Raw genomic sequence first — 22,341 nt, 5'->3', positions numbered from 1 at the left:
TAACTTACTCATTGATTTCAATAAAAAAAAAAAAAGGTCTTAGGTTCGAACCTCATCCCAAACAAAGTTGGCATAATTAGTACTCTATTTTACTCTTATTAAATTATATATAAATAATAACTTAGTAGCTACAACAAAAAATTATAGATATGCATTTCTTTAATTTAGAATTATGTGTCCACAATGTCTTTATTCAAAAAAAAATATTCATTATCAATAAATTAAATAAGAGACCAAGACTATGTGGTCTAATGGTACCCGGGTTGGACTTCCATTTGGAAGGTTATGAGTTCGAGCCTCAGTGGAGGCGTTATTGGTTCTTTGTGTTTCAGTAGGTTGAGAAAGTATATGAACAGATACTACAATGTAATAGGGCCAGTAACATTCAAAAAAAATAAGAGAAATAATTTTATTAGTTATATTGTCTTTATTTTTCTACAATATAAAAATTCTTTATATTCAAATTTATTAATTGATTATATTCGCTACATTGTCCTTAAAATGTCTTATTTCAGTGAAAAAAAATTATTCATTATCAACAAATTAATTAAGATAAATATTTTCATTAATTATATTGTCCTTATTTTTCTCAAATGTAAAAATTTTTACATTCAAATTCATCAATTGATTATATTCACTACATTGTCTATTATCTTTTTTGTGCACTATTTTTCTAATTAAATATCAAAGTTATAATACAAAATAATGCTATATATTTATTTACCAAGTATTTTATTAATACCATGAAAAAATTAAAAAAAATATAATTAATAAAGCCAACCATATTAACTAGAGAGATTTTGTGACAAAGAGTGTATTCAAATCACACAACAAATTGAAGTGAGAACTACCTTACAATGTCCTTGTTTGACAATTAGCAGTTAGCGGTTAGCGTTAGTGGATTATATTAGCAGATTTGACCAACGAATTTATTTAATTATTAACATTGGGTAGAAAAAATGACCGCCAAATTATTAAATCAAATGAATGGTTCAGATTGTTCAAGTTTTAATTTTTTTCTTTTAAGTTTTTCTAATTTATCCTTAATTATATGATTATCCATTTAACTTTTCCGTTAAATACCGTTAATTCATCGTTAGTCTAATTCTAATATTAAAGTCTAATATAGAATTATAACTACACCATCAATCTAATTCTAATATTAAAGTCTTAATAAAACTTAACCACAAATCCTAATGTCGAAATCTCCTCAAACAATATTAGTATATATTTAATATTTTATGCCCTAATTTTTATTTGTTCTTCCTTATGTCCCGTATTTGGTTTCAACCATACCTATACAATTATTTTATTGACAATTATAATCAATCTTGACTATTTTATCTTGCATTTGTAAACTTAGAATTACCTATTTAACCCGCACGGGCTTAGCTCAATGGTTAATTTAGTGGGCAGTATTTGGGAGAAGAGACCAAGGTTTGAACCTCGGCGGCGACAGTGCGGGAATTGTGTCCAAAGTGGGCAGATTGCTTGTGCGCACCTGCATTTGGTCCTGTCTGCTAAATCATTGAGTCACCGTGATTTACAACTTCCCACAATGCTCTGTCGGGTCGGAGTGTGGGGACCCTTGGGGTTGGGGACTCAACCTTTGGGAGAAGAATTACCTATTTAAATACGCAAATTCAACCTTCAATTATCTATGCATGAACAATTTCAATATAATCTTGCCTTAATATACTTTAAAGTACTTATTTAAAAAAAAAAAAAAAAAAAAACAAACATTGGGCATTATCCCAATCGCGCAATGCGCGTAAAAAACTAGTTTAAATATAAATAGTCTAAATATTTAAAAATTAATTAATTAACAGTTTTGTAATAAGTTTAAAATGGAGCACTATAAGTGGGAAATAAAAACAAAAACAAAAATAAAAACAACAACAACAACAACAACAACAACAACAACAACAACAACAACAACAATAATAATAATAATAATAATAATAATAATAATAATAATAATAATAATAATAATAAGGCAGAAGTGTCAAATAGGCCCATCTACTATTTCAAAGTGTTCAATTCCCCCCACCATCTAATATATATGCTAATCAGGCACATTTACCTTCTAAATTTGTTCGATTAGCTTTTTTTGCAGGTTACCCACCTGTTTGCGATGACGTGGCCGATTATGCTTAGGTGTCATTGTTTACATGGCATAAAAATAACAAAAAAAAAAAAAAAAAGTGATTGGGCGAATTCTGAATTAAGAATTAAAAACCTGATTTTCCGATTTCAATTACGCTAATGATTGGGCGAATTCTAAATTAAGAATTAAAAACCTGATTTTCTGATTTCAATTACACTTATTTTATACCGTTTCCGGGGAATCTTGATCCCAGAGGTCAAGAATTCTTCCCAAGAATTTTCCTAGATCCCATCCCCCGCCGCCGCAGTACGGCAAAGTTCTGGCGTACCCTCAACCCGCACTGCCAGCTCCGTTGCTGCCGCCGCAGAGTTCAATTCCGACGCGAACGCTACTGGTGAGCATGGTTCCCTCCGATGTGAGCGAGTCGGTGGTGAGGCGGGAACTGGAGGTGTTCGGCAATGTGAGGGGCCACACATATGGAGAGGGTCAAAACCAACACATGCAACAGCATACCGTCTCCGCCGCCATTTCTTTCGTTATGCAGCAGCAATTCCGTCTCCGGCGGAGATTCATTATGCAGCTTTAATTTTGGTAAAACATTAAACCATAATTAATCATCTTTAATTTTAATTTCTTGATTTAATAATGTTAATATGCCTAATTTTTCTCCAAGCTGTTAGTGATTGACACTTCTGCCTAGTATGATGAAATTGATGGAATTGAGGGAGATGCCGTGAAGGAATTGAGGGAGACGCCGACACCAAAGACCACTCTGCCAAGTATGATGAAACGACACCAAACGACACCAAATATATTTTCCACGTCAACTAGCTGGATGGGCAACCTGATGATAACCTGTAATTAAAGCTAATCGAACAAATTTAGAAGGTAAATGTGCCTGATTAGCATATATTTTAGATGGTGGGGGGAATTGAACACTTCGAAATAGTAGATGGACCTATTTGACACTTCTGCCTAATAATAATAATAATAAAAAAACAAGTATAGGATGTGAATAGATGCATGAGCACATAGAAGGATGTTTTTATGCTAGGCTAGAATTCATTCATATGAATTTCTAATGAGAAGGTAGTTGATCAATAGAGTTACCACACCGACAACTCAATTTGATTTTTAGACATTAATTATGGACAAAGACACATGACCGAATTCTACCAGTCACGAGAATTTTACCTCTCAACTATTAGCAAATTATATTGTAGACCACGAATAAATATTCATTTTTAGTACTAGTATATTGAAGGTTCATTTTAAAGTAGTATATCTAAAAATGAACTTTCAGTTCACGATAAAAGAACCTTCAAAAATGAACATCCAGTACAAAAAAAAAAAAAAAAAAAAAAAAATTTATGTCAATGGTCCACCTTGCAAACTTTGTGTCAATAGTCTACCTTGCAAAGTGGACCATGGTTCATGGTATAATGATTATCCACTATTCTATGGGGTCGGGGTGTCAGTGGTCCACGTATATTGATTGTCCACTATTCTGTGGGGCCGGGATATGTGGGTCTGAGATTGAGAGAATTTCGCCTTTTATGGACAAGTTAATCATTGGGGCTATCGGTAAGGTAAGTTGTGATTAAGAATTTCTTACTTTTTGGTCAGGTTCCTAGTATTTGAATAGTATTTCCATATTGGGAGTAGTATTTGAACAGTATTTCCATATAGGGAGTATATAACAAAAAAATTTGGTTACATTAATCGTTTTAAGATTTGATAGAAGAGTATTCTGAATGATTACACTAATGGAACTTACAAATTTAGCATCACTATTTTCTCTTTCCTTGTGTGTATATACTCTGAATAACTCCATTCTGGAGCAAAGGAGACATGTATATACAGATATCCTATCCTATACTACATTCCTTGTATATATATGTAACACCCAAAAGCATAGCAGAAGAGAATAGCTGAACCATGGCAGCCAAGCCTTCCCTTTCAAGTCCCAAGATTTTCACCTTTGCTCTCATATCTGTTTGTCTAACTCTCATTCTTGTTACAACTATCAAATTCCTAGAAGGAACCTATGAAAAACACCCAAAATGGATCCTCCCTATACCAGTCCAAAAGCCTAGTTGGCACCAAGTATTGAAAAGCAGAATAGATGTTACAAGAATGAAGATTGGTCTAGTGAATGTGTATAGTGTGGAGAAGGAGATTAAGGGTTTACGGGAAGAAGCAAAGGCGATTAGTGTAAAGTTTCGTCCTGTGAATGGGAGCGTTCGATGGAAAGACTTATTCCCGGAATGGATAAACGAAGAAAGACCTCGAAAGTGCCCGGAAATACCAATGCCGAGGTTTGAAGACTACAAGGATGTAAATGTTGTTGTGGCTAGGGTTCCATGCAGGGATTCAACAGATGTGTTTAGGTTACAAGTGAACTTAGTGGTTGCTAATCTTCTGGTGAGAAATGGGAGAAGTTATAATGAAATGTATGTTGTTTTCATTGGGTCTTGTGAGCCTATGTTGGAGATGTTCAGGTGTGATGATCTGTTATGGCATGAAAGAAATTATGCATGGGTGTATAAGCCTGACTTGAGAAAGCTGAGGCAGAAGGTGGCCATGCCAGTTGGAACTTGCCAACTTGCTCATCCATTTCATGAACCAAGTGAGTTTTACTTCTTTCTTTAATTGCTATGTTAAATTTGCTTTTAACTATTAGAAAAGTTAAGCATTTGTGTGGATCCAAAATGGAGGGTAAGAACCTCACAACTAGATATTCACCTACTGGCACGAATTATTCAAAAATCATTTTTCGTTGACTTGGAAAAATATGACTATTTTGGAGGAAAATGACTTCCGTCAAAATTTGACGGAAGTCCTTTTCCACCGACCAAAAATGACCACTAATGTTTCCAAACTTGGTTTCCGGCGAAAACCATAGGTCTGGTTTCCGCAGCGGACCAGAGCAGCTATGATTTCTGCCAGAAATTAGAGTTTTTTTTTAAAAAAAAATATTTTTTAATAAATAACATTATTTTAATATTATTATAAATATTTTTATATTTTAAATAAACCAATTAAAATGTTTAATTATACAATTTTACTCATTTTTCAGAAAACGAACCAAACACATCAATCCAGCTTTCCAGAATGCAACCAAACACTAAAAATGAAACTATTTTATTATTTTCCAAAAAACATTTTTAAAAAGTCATTTCTCCGGTTTTCAAACACACTCTTAGAGAGCCATAATAATTAGGCATTAACTATTGATAAAAGCATTTGAGTGGATCCACAATGGAGGGTAAGAACCTGACATGCTGACAACTAGATATTCACCTATTAGGAATGCAAAATGAATACTTGAAGAGCCATAATAATTAGGCACCAACTATTGATAAAAGAAAATTGTTTAATTGGAGCAACTCCAGCCAAGTTGGTCACACAGTTGGCTGGATAATTTATCTAGTGCACACCGTAGTGGCTGCAGATTTCCCTCATCATCATTTAAAAAAAAAAAAAAGGTTTAATTGTTTAGGTAGAGCTTCCCATGGGAATTGGGGGGGGGGGGGGGGGGGGGGGGTGCTAATTTCAGGATATGATATTCCAGATCTAAATTAAAATGTAGCCTACTGGGATACCATTAATATAGGGTATAGATAAGAAATTTTGTTGAGGTGAGTATAAAACTAAAAATGTCAACAAAAGCAGGATCCAACCACTGACTCTAGAATTCTGTAACAAAATATCTAGTAGAAGCAGGACAAGGTTAAATGCCAAGCACAACTTGCATTAAGGGTGCAGAACTAGATGAAGTGAAAAATCTACTGGCAGGGGTGAACTGCCCAATTAGCATATGCATATTGTATTACAATAAACTTTATTTTTTTTTACTGAAGTTCTCTTTATGCATACTTCACATAATTATTACAAGACTATGATCCTAAAACTAATGCCTAGAGGGATAATAGTAGGTTGTTAGTAATTCCCCTTATCCCACAAGCAAAACAATACCCAGAGGGATTAAATGGCATAAGAATTTTAACAACAAATGACCCTTAGCTTCTTCATTAAAATCCATATAATACCTCATCTTAATGTATATCTTGTGTAAATCAGGTCAAGAATTACAGGGAAGAGCCTCTAACAAGACCCTACGCCAGCCAAGAGAGGCTTATGTAACTATCATCCATTCATCAGAAGCCTACGTCTGTGGTGCAATAGCTTTGGCTCAAAGCATCAAGCAATTCACATCGACAAAAGACCTCATCCTCCTAATGGATGAAACTATCTCTCAAAAATCCCTCAGTGGTCTCAGAGCAGCGGGATGGAAAACTAAGAAAATAAAGAGGATTCGAAGCCCACATGCAGAGAAAAATGCATACAATGAATGGAACTACAGCAAACTTCGGATATGGCAACTTGTGGAGTATGATAAACTTATCTTCATAGACTCAGATTTCATTGTCCTGAGAAATTTGGACAAGTTTTTCACGTACCCACAATTATCAGCAGTTGGGAATAGCAGACATGTGTTCAACTCCGGTCTAATGATAGTAGAACCCTCAGAATGTACCTTCAAAACCCTAATGCAGAAAACAAAGACCACTGGCTCATACAATGGGGGTGATCAAGGGTTCTTGAATGAAGTTTTCTCATGGTGGCACCGGTGGCCAGCTGGCTTAAATTTTCTAAAGGATTACCTAGCAGTTCCGGATGAAAAACGTGAAGTACCAAAGAATGTGTACACTGTGCATTTTCTAGGGATGAAACCATGGAAGTGTTATCGAGATTATGATTGTAACTGGGATAGCTTGGAAAACCAACGTTTTGCAAGCGACATGGCTCACACAATGTGGTGGAAAATTTATGAGAAAATGCCTAAGAATTTGCAGCATTATTGTGCTCTTGATCCACAGGTGGAAGCCGAGGTAAGAATGTGGAGGGAGAATGCTAAAAATGCCAGTTTTGCTGATGGACACTGGAAAATTCCAGTGAAAGATCCAAGAAGAAGTTTCCTTACATGATTCTTTTCCTTCTACATTTTCAAGTAGGACTCCTCTAGTGGATAGTTAACTACATACAGTAATTTTCTATTTTACAGTAATTTTATTTTGGATTAAAAGTAGAAATTTTTGTTTGGACCTGAAGCTTTTATAACAAGTGTCTACCAGAAATGGCAAAGCAGTACGGTTACAGTAACCATAACACAATTCATGCATTCATAAGCTCAATGTGTGTTCATCTTTTTGGACACTTTAGACGTCTCTAAAATACAAAGAAACACAGAGTTAAAATACAGAAAGGTTCATACCGTCATGTCATGCTTTCGTCAACAAGAGTTCCTGAAATCCTTGAGAAACAGCCAGGCAGGATGTACATACTGGTGCAGCTGTATATATCTGAAACGGGCTCAAACTGTAAGAACATGTGTTTAGTCACTAAATAACAAACCACATCAAAGAAGTTGCTTACCTTATTGAAGTTATCCAATATCCAAACACTACTGAACTCTTCCTGCACTTGTCAGAAAATCAGCTTTTAATCACTTCACAGTTCACACAACTTCATTACTGTAAATACCTCGTATCTGTCTAGCTCCATATAACCAGTATTTAATATGTAAAGTTCAGACCAGCCAAGTAGTGGAGGTGTATAGAGCCAGCGCCTGGCTGCTGTTCAACTAAAATAATGTTAAACAATGGAGCCTAGAGAAACTATAGAAGTAATGATATCTACTAGTCTACTACTGAAAAGCATCATTCGAAATATTGTTTTTTGAATTTTCTCCACATGAATTAGAAGGAGATGAAGATTTTTCATATTACAAACCAAATTAAATGTGTACTCTGTATAAGTTTTAGAAAGAAACAACATTAACTGCATAGCTCAACATATGCAAACTAAACTACCATAATTGGACTAGTACTGTGGGAATGAGATTGCAGTTTGTGAAATGGATTTTGGTATTTTTTATGTGAACAGGATAATGGGCATATAGACACTAATAAACCAAATGAAACATATGTTTGATCAACCAGTTAGAATTTTTCTTCACCAGATTCTCTTAAAGTCATTTCAAGAAGTTTTTTGTCTTCAATGAATACAGGTGGTGAAACCCGGCTAAACATCTAGTGAAGAGCTTTGCATTTTAGGCATCATGGTGGGCTACAGAAAATCTCTTACATATTTGTAGAAATTAGAACTAAGAAAGGATTCAGACACTTCATGCAATCATGCCAAATCTGATCTGCTACATTTCCGAGGAATTGTTTGTCTGATAAACTGGACATAAAAATCAACCAATGAATCTTACATGTACAAACTACTCAATTGAGTATTTGATCCCTTTGATAGGAGCACTTGAGCCAGAAAAAAAGAGAAATCTGCAGCAGAGAGGTTTGGCATTTTCTCTACCACTCGATATGTTTTACAGAGTGAGCTGTTACATTCTGTAGAAGTTTTTAAAGTTGATGTTGGCCAAGTTCCACATTTCTTTTCCATTAGAATTATATCCATTCAGAAAAGTAAAGATCTTGAGGGACAAGCAGGCTTTCAATACCAAAACTCATTTCATTCTTTGTAGCTTTACTGCCACAATTTAGTAATTGCTCCTTCAGAGAACCAACTCTCTGCAATTAAAGAACTCAAATAGATAACTGACCGAAAACAAATAAATTCGATACTGCAGGCAAAGCAACTAAAGTTTGGGGATTCAAGAGTTTAAGGTTCCATTTTACCAGGCTTGTGAATAGTGTGAGGTCTTACAAATCCTTTACATTTCCTACTCATCATGATCCATATAGCACAATTTTCTCTTATCTGGAACATATCCTTCATCTCCAATGTGTCTATATAACTCCAACAAGGTACCATAAATAGTATCACACTGTGGATGCATCTGATCAGCAACTACAAAGTTGTGAACTTTCTTTTCAATTTCAATCCAACTTATCCCAGTCTCTTTTGCTATCCCTGTCTCTTTCATTTTCTTGATAATTATCGCTCTCTCTTTCCATTGCCTTTTGGAAGAATGCATATTAGCCAGTAGGACATATGGAATTGGGCTATCAGGTGAAGCCAAAAGCCACTGTTCAGCTGCATATTTTCCCATATCAGTATCTCCATGAATGCTACAAGCACCAAGTAGTGCCTGCCAAACTAGTACATCAGGCTTTGTTGGTAGCCCCTCAATAAAGCATTTTGCTTCATTTAGAAGCCCTGATCTTCCAAGCATGTCAACAACAGAAGCATAGTGTTCCATCCTGGGAATCATTCCATAAACTGTCTGCATGGATTCAAAGAACTGCATTCCTTTCTCCACCAAGCCTACATGACTACAAGCATGAAGCAAAGAGAGAAAGGTAACATCTGTTGGCTCAACGCCATTTGATCTCATTTCTTCATATAACTCAAGTGCTCTAAAACCATTACCATGCCGGGCAAAAGCTGCAATCAACGAGTTCCATGAAACTGGATTCCTTTGAGGCATCTGGTCAAAGACTTTGACAGATTCCTGCAATTCACCGCACTTGGAGTACATGTTAATTAGCCCATTGCTAACGAATGGATTGAGAAGGAACCCTTTCTTGATAATTAGTGAGTGAACTTGTTTTCCAAGCCCTAACAGTGTATCACTACCAAAAACCCCAAGAATGGCTGACACCACATTTGGGTCAATGTCAATTCCTGATTTGATGATTTTGATGAAAATTTGCAAAGCCTCTTCTTCAAATCCATTTTGGGAAAAACCTACAAGGATGACGGTCAATGAAACTGTGTCGAGTACCTCAGCAGACTCAAAGATTTGCCAAGCATCCTCTATACTGCCACACTTCGAATACATATCCATAAGTGCACTCTCCATACACAAATTTGATTGAAATCCCAATTTCCAAACAATAGCATGAATCTGACAACCCTTTTTGAGTGCTTGCATGCCACTACATGCCAATATTGCGCTCAAATAGGTTAAATGATTAGGGACATCAGATCCACACCGAAACTTATCAAACAGTTTCAAGCTTTCCTCATAAAATTCATTTTGAGCAAGCCCAGATATAATAGCTGTCCAAGTGATAACATTCCTCTGAACCATCTCATCAAAAACCCGCCTCCCTGAATCTGGACTCCCGCATCTAAAATATGAAGTAACCAAAGCATTCCCCACGGAAACCTCTCTCTCATGGCCACTCAGAAACACCAATCCATGCATCACTTTAGTGATCATAAGAAACTGAGCCCTATCACATGCCGATAAAATGGTAGTCAAACTAGCATGATCAAACCAGCCAAACCCCAAACTCAGCAATTCTTTAAAATACCCAAGTCCCATTTCAAACTCCCCATTGTTTATGAACCCTGAAATTATTGAGTTCCAGGAAACGGTGTCTCTTGCAGGCATATCCTCGAACACCTTAACTGCGTCAAGCAATTTACCGCATCTAGCATACATTGTGAGGAGAGAGTTCAGAACTCGAATGGCGGTTTGATCCTGGGAGTCAAAGGGTCCGGGATTCTTGATAGTGAAGGCATGAATGCAACTTCCCAAACGAAGATTGCCTTCTCTCCCACAAGAGGAGAGGAGGAAGCTTATTCCTATTGCATTGTCGACGCAAGGCTTCGCTTGGGATGATGAAGGAAGTGGATTCCCGGAGGCAAATGCTCTTACCGAGAAGACGAGATAGGCAAGCGGTGGATTCAGTTTCCGGGAGATCCATCTGGTGGTGGTGTTCATCCATGAAAGAGCGGTGGGAACACTCCCGCCGAAATCAAATTTAGCGCCCAAACAATTTATATAAATCTTTCCCTGATCTCAAATGACGTTATTTATTGTATAACCAATTAACCAAACCACGGGCCAATAAGTCGTGGGCAAAGCAAATTCATTCCAGTACAATTTGGGTCTCATATTATAAATTCGATATAGGAAATTTTGATGGTGTGCACATGCTAAATTACACTAAAAATATTTTGTAAAAGTTTAATTAAATTGAGTGATGATAAAAATAAAATTTGTGAACTTGGGTAGTGTGATTGAGAACTGAGAATAATGAACTTATTCATAGCTAGTTCACTTGTAGAGGTCAATCATTATTGTGTGGACCATATTATCAAATTAGTTTTTTACGCGTTAATGAAATAATGCTCAATGATTATAAATTATATAGGAGATGTTCATGCATATGTACTTGAATGTTGAATTTGTTTATTTAAGATAAAATTTCAATTTTGGTCCACTGACTATTGGAGTTGTGTTAATTGCAACACTTGACTATAAAATAAAATGTTAATTTAGTACCTTGACTATGCAATTTCTATCAATTTTGGTCACGCCGATCAAATTACCGGCGAATTGTGACCGAAAAAACTTAAGTCAACGGATGTACTGAATTGGAAGGGGCAAAATAGTCTTTTCTTGTTCCTTCTGATTTGGGAAAACGACTTGTTGACCAAAATTAAAACCCACCCGCCTTTCCCACTCTGTGATTATCCTCCACCGATACCGGCGAATTGTGACCATAAATGCTCCTCGATTCCCACTCTGTGATTATCCTTCACGCGCACTCTAATCGCCAGTAAATTCCCTAGCGGAGGAGAGGATGATGTCAAGAATCCGGCAGAAATGCTCCTCGATGCCATTGGCAACATACGCGAATCCGACACCGAGTGAACGTCTTGAGCATTCACTTTCTGTGGTTTACACCGCCGTTTTTAATGTTAACCGGACCATCTGGCAGAGGCTCCGCATCTTTTCCAGTAGAATTCTCGTTTCCGATATCATCGTCGAGTCCGAGAAGGCAATTCACCGATGAAGATTTGGACAGGACTTTTGTGGAAGTTGAAGTAGCTCCATTAAGCGCGTTGAGAAACCAGTCTTCGGACTTGGTTGAGCTCTCGAGAAACGACCTGATTGACGACATCGTGTCGGAATTTGAAGGAAAGAGGAATAATCGGAGCCGAGAAGTCTTCGTACCATTTGAATTATAGTTGATGCGGTTGTACTTGATGTAGATAATTGATCCGTGTAGTTTATGTGTACTCTATTGTGTATAGAACATGCATGAACATGTATGAAAATGTAGAGAGAATATGGAGCAAAAATGGACTAGAATAAGCTTCTTCTCTCATCTCTCTCTCTAAAACATAAAATCCTCTCTATTCTCTCTAAACATTCAAGAACATCATTTAATAAAAGAGTTCTTTGAGCTATTATTCTTCCATTTTCCTCTCCTCTTTCATTCTCACTTAACTAGACCCTCTCTCTAGCTCTAAACATGAATAAAAGAAGCTTATTCTAGTCCATTTTTGCTCTATCTTCTCTCTAGATTTTCATACATGTTCATGCATGTTCTATACACAATAAAGTACACATAAACTACATGGGTCAATTATCTACATCAATACTCATCGATTATGTTTTTAGATTATTACTAGTATTTTCACCCGTGCGATACACGGAATGGAATTGTTGTAATATATTAATAATATTTAAATCGATATATAATTATTTAAGAGTTAATTTCACCAGAGGTCGTTTATTTTTCCTGACAATTCCAAATTTAATCCTAGACTATAGTTATTAATTATTACAATTTATTCTATGTTACAACTCTTACGTTAATATTCTTACTATTATTATTAACACTTAATTACTTTTAGATATTATTATTACCACTTATTTTATTATTATTATTATATTATTATTATTATTATTAGTTTCTTTTCAAGTACTGTTAGTATATAATGGTCGTGAGGCACAATAATAATATAACCATAATTAAATATGCTTGTATTGTATTCCGGAGTTAATGCCATTTTTGGTCCTAGACTTATTGAGGCATTGACACTTTTCATCCTCCATAATAAAAATTGCCAGTTAGTAAACACTGTTATTGGTCGTTGGACAGTTTTGATCCTCCGTCAATGAAGCCGTTTGTTGACCGTGAATTATAAGGGCTTTCTGTCTTTTTATGTCTTATTCTTCTAATCTTGTTTAGACTAGCGCTGCTGTGACTCCTGTGAGGCGAGATGGCGAGACTTGGCGGCTAAGTAGTAACCGTCGGTAGTGAGTAGCAGCGAGGTTCTTCTCCGGCGAGTTGTAGGTACGGCGGCGAGCATACGAGGCAGTAACTCCTTCCGGCGACGGACCAGTAAGGCAGATCTGGCGGTGCAGCAACAGATCCGGCGAGGTTGGGGCCTTCACCGGTGGTTTTTGGTTCCGGCGAAGCAGAGAGGCCAGCAGGTCGGCGAACCCTCCTATGGTAAATAGCAGTTGTAGTTGTAGATGGCGTGATGTAGAATTTGCACCTGTAAGTCCTCCCTTCCATATTGACCACAAATATCCTTCCCATCTCTTTCTCTCTCTCTCTCTGACCACAACTACTTGGTGCACAACCTCAAAAACTCTGTTATTCTACCTGAAATTTATTGAAGTTTCAAGCTGAAAATGCGGAATCCGCCGCTCCCCAAAAATCGCATTGTCTGAGGTGTTGGAATGGCCGGTGTTGACTTCCTGGCTGCTGTAGCTTCATTCCCCAACCCGGATGATAAAATTCGGGGCACCAGCTTTGAGGTTCAAGGAGGTGGTAACACTGGCAATGCTTTGATAAAACCCGGATGATAAAATTCGTCTTGGTCTAAATCCAAGGGTCATATCTAAGGTTGATGATGACTCGCATGGCGAAAGAATACTTGATGAGCTTGAAAGGGATGGTGTTGATACATCTTTTATGGTGGTGTCCAAAGGAAACTCACACGTGCATTTTCACTCCAGGATATCCACCCATGATATCTGAGGGTCTACATACCCAAATCAAAATTGTCTTCAGCGCTTGGAGTAAATATTGTCTACTTAGATGGAAGGCTGCATGAGACTGCTTTGATTGTAGTGCAGGAGGCAAAGAGTAGGGGCATACCTATGCTAGTTATGTTGTATGCTCGACAAAATTTCCACAGGCATGGAATAACGCCCTTTCTATCCCAAATGCACTTGATTCCATTATCTAGAGATTGATGTCAAATGTAAAATTCGTGATTGTTAGTTGGGTGAAGATGGTTTCTTAATGTTAGAAAGGACTGAAGCGGATAACCTCAGTTTGAAGAAATGGATGTAGCAGTGACCAATGGATGGAGAAATACAAGGATTATAACATAAAAAGACAGAAAAACCCTTCTAATTCACGGTCAACAAACGGCGTCATTGACGGAGGATCAAAACTGTCCAACGATCAATAACAGTGGCAATTTTTATTATGGAGGATGAAAAGTGTCAATGCCCCAATAAGTCTAGGACAAAAAATGGCATTAACTCTTGTATTCCGTGAGTCACAATAATAATATAACAATAATTAAATATTGTTCAATTATATATTCTTCTAGGATTTCTATTACCATCATTAATTATTCCCAAATTTACCATAATTAAATAATTTGACCAATTATAAAGAAAGATTATTAAATAATGCACGGGACAATTGTTTAATTAAAAAATTTAAAAATTCATTAATAAAACATAAAGTTCTCATAGTTTTTTCTTAGAAACTCTTTAATAAAGTATTTTTTTTAGAAATTGGTGGGCCAAAATACGCGATTTCAAAAAAACATTTGTCCAAAACGGACAACAGAGTCGAAAGTTATGCATTGCCGAACTTTTGACACTTTACAACTTAAAAAAAAAAAATTAAAAAAAAATTAAAAGCCGGTTCAACCGGCGAGGCGGCCGCTGAGGAGGCCGATTCCGGCCTTTCTCGCCGCGGCCCGCGACACGATTTTTGCAACACTGATATATAAAATAGATATAAATTAGAATCGGAATAGTATTACACAATTTTATAATATTACAATAAAATTTTAACCCATAATTATTGTAAAAATCAATATATTTTATTAGGAATAGAGATTTTTTAGGAATTGGGCGGGAAGTTAAAATTTCAGGATTTTGTATTTATATATAGTATAGATTGTATTACACTATTTTATAATATTAGAATAGAATTTTAACACAGAATTATTGTACGAATGTGAAAGTAGAAATCAATATTTTTTATTAGGAAGAGAGATTTTTTAGGAATTGGGGGGAAGTTAAAATTTCAGGATTTTGTTTTTATTTATAGTATTGATATAGATTGTATTACACTATTTTATAATATTAGAATAGAATTTTAACGCAGAATTATTGTACGAATGGGAAAGTAGAAATCAATATATTTTATTAGGAAGGGAGATTTTTTAGGAATTGGGCTGAAGTTAAAATTTTAGGATTTTGTTTTTATATATAGTATAGATTGTATTACACTATTTTATAATATTAGAATACACAGAATTATTGTACGAATGAGAAAATAGAAATCAATATATTTTATTAGGAAGAGGGATTTTTTAGGAATTGGGCGTGAAGTTAAAATTTCAGGATTTTGTTTTTATATATAGTATAGATTGTATTACAATATTTTATAATATTTTAATAGAATTTTAACGCAGAATTATTGTACGAATGAGAAAGTAGAAATCAATATATTTTATTAGGAAGAGATATTTTTTAGGAATTGGGCGGAAAGTTAAAATTTCAGGATTTTGTTTTTATATATAGTATAGATTGTATTACACTATTTTATAATATTAGAATACGCAGAATTATTGTACGAATGGGAAAGTAGAAATCAATATATTTTATTAGGAAGAGAGATTTTCTAGGAATTGGGCGGGAAGTTAAAATTTCAGGATTTTGTTTTTATTTATAGTATAGATATAGATTGTATTACACTATTTTATAATATTAGAATAGAATTTTAACGCAGAATTATTTTATGAATGGGAAAGTAGAAATCAATATATTTTATTAGGAAGAGATTTTTTAGGAATTGGGCGTGAAGTTAAAATTTCAAGATTTTGTTTTTATATATAGTATAGATTGTATTACACTATTTTATAATATTTGAATAGAATTTTAACACAGAATTATTGTACGAATGAGAAAGTAGAAATCAATATATTTTATTAGGAAGTGAGATTTTTTAGGAATTGGGCGGAAAGTTAAAATTTCAGGATTTTGTTTTAATATATAGTATCGAATGTATTACACTATTTTATAATATTCGAATGCGCAGAATTATTGTACGAATGGGAAAGTAGAAATCAATATATTTTATTAGGAAGAGAGATTTTTTAGGAATTGGGCGGGAAGTTAAAATTTCAAGATTTTGTTTTTATTTATAGTATAGATTGTATTAAACTATTTTATAATATTAGTATAGAATTTTAACGCAGAATTATTGTATGAATGTGAAAGTAGAAATCAATATATTTTATTAGGAGGAGAGATTTTTTAGGGATTGGGCGGGAAGTTAAAATTTCAGGATTTTGTTTTTATATATATTATAGATTATAGATTATAGATATAGATTGTATTACACTATTTTATAATATTAGAATACAATTTTAACACAGAATTATTGTACGAATGGGAAAATAGAAATCAATATATTTTATGAGGAAGAGATATTTTTTAGGAATTGGGGTGAAGTTAAAATTTTAGGATTTTGTTTTTATATATAGTATGGATTGTATTGCACTATTTTATAATATTTGAATAGAATTTTAACGCAGAATTATTGTACGGATGAGAAAGTAGAAATCAATATATTTTATTAGGAAGAGAGATTTTTTAGGAATTGGGTGGGAAGTTAAAATTTCAGGATTTTGTTTTTATATATAGTATAGATATAGATTGTATTACACTATTTTATAATATTAGAATACGCAGAATTATTGTACGAATGGGAAAGTAGAAATCAATATATTTTATTAGGAAGAGAGATTTTTTAGGAATTGGGCGGGAAGTTAAAATTTCAGGATTTTGTTTTTATTTATAGTATAGATATAGATTGTATTACACTATTTTATAATATTAGAATAGAATTTTAACGTTGAATTATTGTACGAATGAGAAAGTAGAAATCAATATATTTTAGTAGGAAGAGAGATTTTTTAGGAATTGGGCGGGAAGTTAAAATTTCAGGATTTTGTTTTTATATATAGTATAGATTATAAGTTTTAAGAACTTTTAAATTTTACTAAAATAATTTGGTTATTTGGAAAAAAAAATCAGTTATAATTATTCATAAATATAAAGTTTAGTTCAATTAACGGGTAATATATTTTACAAATTCAGTTAATTCGAATAAGTTATTAACTGAATTAACACCTTAATCATTATCACAAAATATATTTTATTTTTGTTGGAGGGGAGGGGGAGGGGGAGGGGGAGATCAAATAGGCCATTAAACTTGACATGATAGAGCAATTATGTCTATGAACTTTTAAAATGTGCAATTAAACTATAAGACGCATTAAATTCGGTCAAATAAATTCAATTTACAGGTAAAACATGTTACCGATAAAATTATGTCTTTGACTGTTGTCTTTTTTTTTTTATCGATAATCCCCCTTCTAACTAGAATTAGTCGCCTTCTCATTGAGCAGGAAACCATAACAACTTGCCTTTTCCAAGAGAATGCGACGAGAAATGTTCGCCTTTTTTTGGAGAAGGCGACCATAAAGGTTTGCCTTATCTGGAGGAGGCGACCAGATCCCAAAGAATACGACAAAAAATTGTCGCCATAACAACGACTGTCAATGTTTGTCGAATTTTTGCCGAAGAGATAGTAACCAACTATGACATGTCTATAACCATGGCAAATTTTTATGTGGACCACGGTCCATACAACTGTGTGGACCATGAATAAAAAGTACATGTTTAATATACTAAAAATATATTATTTGTGTAATGAATGTACATTATTTGATAATAAGCAAAATAATGTATTTTCAATACTCAAATAATGTACATTTAATATATTAAAATGCATTCGTATTTATAGTTCACACAACTGTGTGGACCATGGTTCATGAAATAATGATTGTATAAATGGTTGGTGGGCTTCAGCGCAAAAAAATAATATATTGATGAGCTAAATTGTACTTTATAAAAATTTAAGTGTCTAATTAACTTTTCGTATTAGGGGTCAATTCCACAATTTTTTTTTTTTTTTTTACTAGGAATAACATTTTTTAAATTGTATTTTAAAAAAGAAAATGCACTAAGCGGGCTGTCCTCTGTGAGGCTGTGTTAACCACTTAACCGTTTTCCCAACACACAAAAAGATAATGAGAATCTGAAAGGGGAAATATAAGGCTGCCCATCAGAAATGGCCACAACACCTTAAACTAATATAAGCTCTGAATTTGTATCATCATATCCCTGTGGAGATGTACTCTCACTCTCTCCCATCTTCCTTCTTCAACTCCACAAAGCATTGCACTCTCATCACCAACTCACTGCCCACCGCACCCTTCTCAACAGTAGTCTCGCCGTCAGTCCACACTGGCTGCAGCACGCCGAAGATTTGCAGTTCCGGATCTCCGGCGAGGGAGGAACAGCGGCGGCCAGTTGTGCTGGGGAGGAGAGAGGCGATTGGGGTGTTAGGATTGTGTTTGGGGGCTGTTGGATTGCGGCAATCCGCAGCTGCTGAAGAAACAACGTCGGCGTGTGAGTTCACGGCCGCGCCTTCTGGGCTTGCCTATTGCGATAAGGTTTTGGGGTTTGGTCCTCAGGCTGAAAAAGGCCAGCTCATTAAGGTTAGCTAATACTCGATCATCCTCTGTAATGTAATTAGGGATTGTGATGATTTATTGTTGAGATTATGACAATGGCACAAAATAAAGAATAAAAGATTTAAGTGGTTTGGTAATGTGCCTAGCTATATCCACGGGATCAAGTTAGCTGTACGTGTTTTTATTGACTGTACTTAGTGATCAAACAACCAGAGATATAATCAGGGTGTTTGGTAAATAGTTGTTTTCTGATTGGATTGGTGTGTTTGACTAGTTGATAGCATTAGGTGATTGTAGAAAAGTGTTTGGTAAATTAGTTGTTAGCAGATTACATACAAAAGCTCGTCGAAAAAAGTTACTTTGAACAGTTTTTTTGAATTTTAGCATTTTGGAGCTATAAGTTGTTACAAAAAGCTAATTAATCAAATACGCATATTGATTGTATAACCAAGTCAAACAACTAATAGTGATCAAATAAGCCAAAATTAGCTAATAGGCTAACTATTTTACCAAACATGGCCCATATTTAAATTTGTGCCGTGGACTTAGGGACATGGACCATTTTGTCTTCTTTATTTTTTACCAGGCCATTATTACCGTTTCATGTATGTATGTTCTCGTTAATCTCCTCTCAACATACATTTATGTTGTTATTAATGGATGAAGAATTTAATTTGGATTACACATCAGGCACACTATACAGGTAAGTTGGAGAATGGGAAGGTCTTTGACAGCAGCTACAACCGGGGGAAGCCTCTCACGTTTCGCGTTGGTGTTGGTGAGGTATATTATATTGTTACTTCATACTCAACTTGCTGCTCTTTGTTAATGATGTGGTGAATTTATGTGTTTGTGAATCAGCAATTAGAGGCTTAGAGCTGTTGGTCGAGTTGAATGTGCCCAAACAGGCTATCGGTATAGTACTAGTTAGAACTACAATGCATAAAAATATGTTTGCACGATTCACGATTGGAATCATCTTAGGAGAGGTACTTACTCATAGGCATGAGTCCTCTTAGGAAAGAATTTTGAGTCCTTAGTTGAGATAATTGTTTCCTGTGGAGTGTGGACTTGACCACCTCCCACCTTCATAAGTAGTTTCCTTTATTTAGGTGTCTTCTTGCTAGCTACATCTATCCCATCTTGTTTGGATCAGGATGTATAGCATGCCCGTCCTCGAATCCTAGTCGTACCAGTACTATGATATGGGTTGTGTTACAGTAACAGTAACAGTTGGACAATGGCTGCCCTGACTTTAATTTGCCAGTTATTTGGAATTCAATATCTACACATCTTTTAATTCACACGTGGAGCCTAGTCAGGAGTAGGCGAGTACATGCCAGATTATTCCCATAATTTGTACCATAAATTACCGAGTGAATTATATTGCAGCATTTTAATTGTGTCAATTCAAGGATTTACTTATTAATGCTGAAAGTATCCAGATGTTTGTTTGGTTATGATATGGCCATTGAGGAGTAGGCGAGTACATGCCAGATTATTCCCATAATTTGTACCATAAATTACCGAGTGAATTATATTGCAGCATTTTAATTGTGTCAATTCAAGGATTTACTTATTAATGCTGAAAGTATCCAGATGTTTGTTTGGTTATGATATGGCCATTGTGGTTGATATATATAGGGATTGGATAGTTGAGGATCAAACTGGCAGTGAGTAGGATCCGTGATATTTATCTTCTAAAGCAGTTGTATTCTTATATTTTCTACAAGACTAGAACAAAAGTCTAGTACCCTTAGAGCAATGAACAAATGGACTGGTATGAGCTAACAGTTTCTTAGAAATCAGTTAAGGAGTATGAAGTTTGCTTTCTATCCACACTACACTTAACGGCATTTTGGTTAATTGGGCTTCAGGGATTGGACTAACAATGCCCTTAAATCATATGATCAGTTTACGTATTTGGATTAGGCAATGGCCCCCCACTGCGCCGTCCAATTCCAAAACTTTGGACTAAAAACAAAAGAGGGAGTGGGGAGGTGGTTCAGGTGGGATTAAATAGTACCAAACTTTTGATTAATCCACTTGCAAATATGGAATCATACAAACCCTTATTTTGTGCACTAAATTAGTTCTTTATTGCTAAAGTGAGGGTTTTGGCTATGAATTTATGAAAGAGTGAATTCCATCGAAGGTCCTCTATCTTTGTTGGTCAAGATAATCGTTTTTGCCATTTAACAACCTAGAGTAGACTATCATATTTTGGACACTTTTGGTCCTTCCGGTGACTTTTTCATGTGAAACCCTATTAATAGCCAAACTTATTCCTCTTGCATTCAAACTTATTAGTAGCCATTGTAGCTGTTGGGCTAAGGAGATCAGATGCATACTCTCTCTATTAGCCAGTTGAGTTGTTGTAACATTCAGTGATGACTGCATTCCTAATTGGTATACCTTATGTGATAGGTCATTAAAGGCTGGGATCAGGGAATTCTAGGAGGTGATGGTATTCCTCCCATGTTAGCTGGTAAGGTGGAAACATCATATTCTTAACCTGTACTAAACATAAGAGAAATAAAGCTAAACACGCATTTCTATCTCAATAAAACGTTAGGAGGAAAACGTAAACTGAAGATTCCTCCTGAGCTTGGATATGGAATGCGAGGGGCTGGCTGTAGAGGAGGTAATGGATGAGATGTTTAAATTACATGCTTCTGCGTATACAATGAAGGATCTGTTCTATGTTGTTTTCTAATCTCGTACTGCCTGGTTATATATGATGTAGGTTCATGCATTATTCCGCCTGATTCAGTTCTTTTGTTTGATGTCGAGTTCGTTGGCAAAGCTTGATATATAGTTGAGAAAGTATGGTGGTCCAGAAACCCACAGATTCATTAGAAGATCAATCAGGTTGTCTGTGCCTATTATGGTTCTAAACCTTCAATCTTTCTGTACTCTGGCCAAAAACCTAAAAAGTTTATTAAAAGAACTTGTCACAATACATTTTTCTAAAGAAAATAGTGTATAATGATATTATATATAACAATGACCAAAACATTTGAGAGGGGACAACTTTATTGTGATTCTGATTTTATACAAATTTTATAATTAGAAATCATAACAATAATAATACTCAAAAATAGTAGGTCTTACCAAATGAAGCCATTAATTCCTAGTGTTGGTTAGTGTTAAGTTTTTATGTTTTTCTTTTTAATGGTATTTTGTAATAGGAAAATGCTTCCGCCCTACAATTATCATTCCCTATTAACCAGTATTAGATTGAAAAAAGAAAGTTATTTATTTTTAGAAGTTAATAAGAAATTTACATATGCAATAAAAATATACATGTCGAGAAGTGACTAATATAGAGTGATATTTATAAAGGTAAGGGTCTTTAACATGGTTCTTTGTAATAAAATCACTATACTCGAAAGACTTCATATAGCATGAACTCAAGAAAAATTACATCACATCAGATGCTGTTTAACGTATTTTGACTTGATTATTAATGACCGGATGGATAAAAGAAATTAAAAAATTGGTAGCCAGGTATAAAAATGGACCAAAATAAAAATGATTTTAGTATAGAATTGATGAGATAAAAATGGAACAAAAAGAAAACTCACTCAATTATCGACCAATAAACATACAAAGTAGTGTAAAATGGGAAGAGAAGAAATAGAAAAGGAGAAACG

The 22,341-nt window shown here is 34.9% G+C and overlaps 3 protein-coding genes across 3 annotated transcripts; 2 read left to right on the top strand and 1 right to left on the bottom strand.

The window, feature by feature from the left end:
• The first annotated feature begins 2,359 nt into the window (after positions 1-2,359).
• Positions 2,360-7,473, top strand: LOC109191408 (putative UDP-glucuronate:xylan alpha-glucuronosyltransferase 4). Its single transcript, XM_019342056.1, has 3 exons — positions 2,360-2,698; positions 2,781-4,736; positions 6,191-7,473. The coding sequence occupies exons 2-3, from the start codon at positions 4,046-4,048 to the stop codon at positions 7,096-7,098; spliced, it is 1,599 nt and encodes a 532-aa protein (XP_019197601.1). The 5' UTR covers positions 2,360-2,698; positions 2,781-4,045; the 3' UTR covers positions 7,099-7,473.
• A 767-nt stretch (positions 7,474-8,240) lies between these two features.
• Positions 8,241-10,934, bottom strand: LOC109191406 (pentatricopeptide repeat-containing protein At3g05340). The gene has a single exon (XM_019342054.1). It carries the CDS (start codon positions 10,806-10,808, stop codon positions 8,856-8,858), a length of 1,953 nt encoding a protein of 650 aa, XP_019197599.1. The 5' UTR covers positions 10,809-10,934; the 3' UTR covers positions 8,241-8,855.
• Positions 10,935-18,240: 7,306 nt separating this feature from the next.
• Positions 18,241-21,777, top strand: LOC109191409 (peptidyl-prolyl cis-trans isomerase FKBP13, chloroplastic-like). Its single transcript, XM_019342057.1, has 5 exons — positions 18,241-18,709; positions 19,376-19,468; positions 21,113-21,173; positions 21,261-21,329; positions 21,432-21,777. Exons 1-5 carry the CDS (start codon positions 18,341-18,343, stop codon positions 21,494-21,496), a joined length of 657 nt encoding a protein of 218 aa, XP_019197602.1. The 5' UTR covers positions 18,241-18,340; the 3' UTR covers positions 21,497-21,777.
• The last annotated feature ends 564 nt before the right edge of the window (positions 21,778-22,341 follow it).

The sequence above is a fragment of the Ipomoea nil genome, unplaced genomic scaffold (genome assembly GCF_001879475.1).
Source record: "Ipomoea nil cultivar Tokyo-kokei standard unplaced genomic scaffold, Asagao_1.1 scaffold1622, whole genome shotgun sequence".
Taxonomy (NCBI): domain Eukaryota; kingdom Viridiplantae; phylum Streptophyta; class Magnoliopsida; order Solanales; family Convolvulaceae; genus Ipomoea; species Ipomoea nil.
Note: the sequence above shows the minus strand (reverse complement) of the source record. Positions and strands in the feature narration are given on the sequence as shown.

Excerpts from the sequence above, each read along its gene's own strand:
- LOC109191408 (XM_019342056.1), top strand. The coding sequence starts at position 4,046 with ATGGCAGCCAAGCCTTCCCTTTCAAGTCCCAAGATTTTCACCTTTGCT. Across the intron at positions 4,737-6,190 it reads TCATCCATTTCATGAACCAA|GTCAAGAATTACAGGGAAGA; the intron begins GTGAGTTTTACT and ends TGTGTAAATCAG.
- LOC109191406 (XM_019342054.1), bottom strand. The coding sequence starts at position 10,808 with ATGAACACCACCACCAGATGGATCTCCCGGAAACTGAATCCACCGCTT.
- LOC109191409 (XM_019342057.1), top strand. The coding sequence starts at position 18,341 with ATGTACTCTCACTCTCTCCCATCTTCCTTCTTCAACTCCACAAAGCAT. Across the intron at positions 21,174-21,260 it reads TATTCCTCCCATGTTAGCTG|GAGGAAAACGTAAACTGAAG; the intron begins GTAAGGTGGAAA and ends ATAAAACGTTAG. Across the intron at positions 21,330-21,431 it reads AGGGGCTGGCTGTAGAGGAG|GTTCATGCATTATTCCGCCT; the intron begins GTAATGGATGAG and ends TATATGATGTAG.